Here is a 2,565-nt window from a genome sequence, read left to right as displayed (position 1 = left end):
TATATATATATATATAGTAATTTTACTCTCTACTGTCCTTTTTACTTTGTTACTGTACATTTCTTGTTATAAATGAAGTAATTGAGGGAAATAAAGGAGAGAACTTGAAACAGAAATGTATGTAATGGAGAAAAATTAGGCCTCGGGAGTCAGCTGACCAGAAAGCAGAGCGACAAAGAGGAGGAAAGCAGACTCATTTTTGTCCTTTAGTGTTAATAGATGCCTAAAAAATAATATATTTAAATTGTGAAACTAGAAAAAAACTAAAATACAACTAAAAATGTTATACACTAATAATTTTTATATGAAACCCTTGTACTACAGTTATTTAAAACCACCTTTTAAATAAAATATACAATGATTATTAGAAGTACCGTATTTTCCGCACTATAAGGCTCATCTAAAAACCTTCAGTTTCCTCTAAAGCCGACAGAGCGCCTTATAACCCGGTACGCCTTATATATGGACCAATATTGAGCCACAACAGGTCTAGCAGCTACGGTAAGCAGCCGCCGACTTCATTTTCCCCCGTAGAAGAAGAAGCACGCGGTGCATGCTGGGATAGTTGTCAAAAAACTGGTTTGTTAATAAAGTTTGACTGACCTACCTACCTGATAATCGGGTCGTCTGCAGGTCATTTAGCACCACGTTCTCCACCAACATGCTGTGCGCGAACGGAGACGGGTGACCATCGTCCGGCCACGACGCCCCGGCCCAGAAGGCTCTCCGGTCGGTCCACGCCGACCGGAGTCGGACTGTTTTGTTGACATTCCTTATGTCAACAAAGTGGCTTTAGAAATTCATCCGCAGTGCTTCGACTAGGGCTACCAACGGACCAGCCCATATACATTTAAAGCTGTGGGTGCGGGGGATGAGAGACAGAGACAGCGTGTCGGTTGGTCTGTGTTACCCACAAGGCAGTTGGGCACAATATCGCAACACCAACACCGTGAGTGAAACAATGACTGGGGCAGCCTACTATATAAAGTACTCGGACCACTTCTTTACAAATGTGGATGTGTAATAATAGAGTACAGAACAAATTGGCAACCCAAACTGAAGTGTCTATTCTATGCGCCTTATATATGAAAAAAAGTTTTAATCCGGTGCGCCTTATAGTGCGGAAAATATGGTACTTGTGCTGCTACAAGCAAGGACCATTGCCATGGTTACCAGGACACGTGGCGGCAGCCTAATTTACAGCAGCTGAGCTCTGAGCGCAAACTGGGATGCATAAAGAAAAGGTGAGCAGTTCTGTTTTTTTTGTTTCACAATTTGAAATAGAAAATGCGAATAGTTTTTATTCAAACTTAAGCGGTTTGTTGCAGTTGTTCTGCTGAGCCAGTGGCAGTTCGTGACATCACACTCTCATCTGTGACATCACAAAGCTGCATTCCTTAATTCCAAGGTAAGAATCATTACCCAGAGAACAAGCAGATCATTTCTGAACAAGAGATTGAAAACAAACGTCTTGGAAGACAAAAAGGCGTTTCCTAACAAAGAAAAACGTTGAACATTTATTGGATTTGTCGAGACAGAAAAGAGCAACAATGACCGAGAACAGAAAGCCTTCTCCTCCCGAGTACGAGGAGATCATACAACTCCATGACCAGACCGCAGCTCCGCAGACACTGAAGCTGCGCGTCATCCTGAATGAAACCGAGACACTCTCTGAGGAACAGTCCGAGGAACAGTTTCTTCTCAACGAAAACAAGGCTCCGGAGACGCAACTTGTGCAAAGCACACAAGTTGCGTTTGAACAAGACATAGAGCTTCAGCAGGAAGACCAGGATTTGCAGATCTCAGTCAACGTAAATGCCTTCCTGCTGGAGAAAAACGAGGCTTTGGAAATCGAAGTGCAACTTCTGACCAGACTGCTGAGAGACAAAGAGGAGGAATACAAACTCCACTATCAGGCTCTGGAGGAACAAGTCCGGAACTTTCAAGGTCTCCTGGCTGATTTGCAAGGCATGAAAAGGAAATGCTTGTTCCTGACGGAGCAGCAGAAGAACGACGAGTCAAGGAAACTCGAGGAAACTGACAGAAAGTTTCTCCGAGGGATGCAGAGTCCACTGGGGCTTCAAGAAGAATCCAAGAAGCTTCCAGACAATTCAGGAAACAGTCCAGCCAGAGTGAAGGCTCCAACAGAGAAGAACGCTTTGACTGGACCGTCTGCGCCTGACGATCAGATCCATGAGCAGCAGAACCAGGAGCCATCTGCAGAGGAAACCCATGGAGAGAGCCAGCTGGTTTCAGAACCAGCAGCAGAGCCACTGTGGCAGCCGCCTGTCTTCAGAGATGTGATCAGAGGCATCGCCAATACGTTTCTGAAGATGTATAGAACAGGCACCCTCAAATACTGGGTTGATTATTGGTATTTCTAAATAATAAAAAACATAAAAAGTGTCTACACTCTAAAAAGAAATTGGTTAAATCAACTTAATTGAATTGCTTCAATTGGTATCAAGTAAATCAATTAAGTTTATCCAACCTAATTAACTTAATTGAATTGCTTCAATTGGTAACAAATAAATCAATTAAGTTTATCCAACCTAATTAATTAAC

The 2,565-nt window shown here is 42.8% G+C and overlaps 1 protein-coding gene across 1 annotated transcript; it reads left to right on the top strand.

Annotated features, from left to right (window-relative positions):
- Positions 1 to 1,181: 1,181 nt before the first annotated feature.
- On the top strand, positions 1,182 to 2,406 carry LOC103470732 (uncharacterized). The gene is made up of 3 exons (XM_008419374.1): positions 1,182 to 1,244; positions 1,329 to 1,408; positions 1,539 to 2,406. Exon 3 carries the CDS (start codon positions 1,551 to 1,553, stop codon positions 2,382 to 2,384), a length of 834 nt encoding a protein of 277 aa, XP_008417596.1. The 5' UTR covers positions 1,182 to 1,244; positions 1,329 to 1,408; positions 1,539 to 1,550; the 3' UTR covers positions 2,385 to 2,406.
- The last annotated feature ends 159 nt before the right edge of the window (positions 2,407 to 2,565 follow it).

This window comes from Poecilia reticulata, linkage group LG9 (assembly GCF_000633615.1).
Source record: "Poecilia reticulata strain Guanapo linkage group LG9, Guppy_female_1.0+MT, whole genome shotgun sequence".
NCBI classification, from domain to species: domain Eukaryota; kingdom Metazoa; phylum Chordata; class Actinopteri; order Cyprinodontiformes; family Poeciliidae; genus Poecilia; species Poecilia reticulata.
The sequence above is the reverse complement of the archived record's forward strand: the minus strand, read 5'-3'. Positions and strand labels throughout refer to the sequence as shown.

What these genes read in the sequence shown, in the direction of transcription:
- LOC103470732 (XM_008419374.1), top strand. Translation starts at nt 1,551, where the DNA reads ATGACCGAGAACAGAAAGCCTTCTCCTCCCGAGTACGAGGAGATCATA.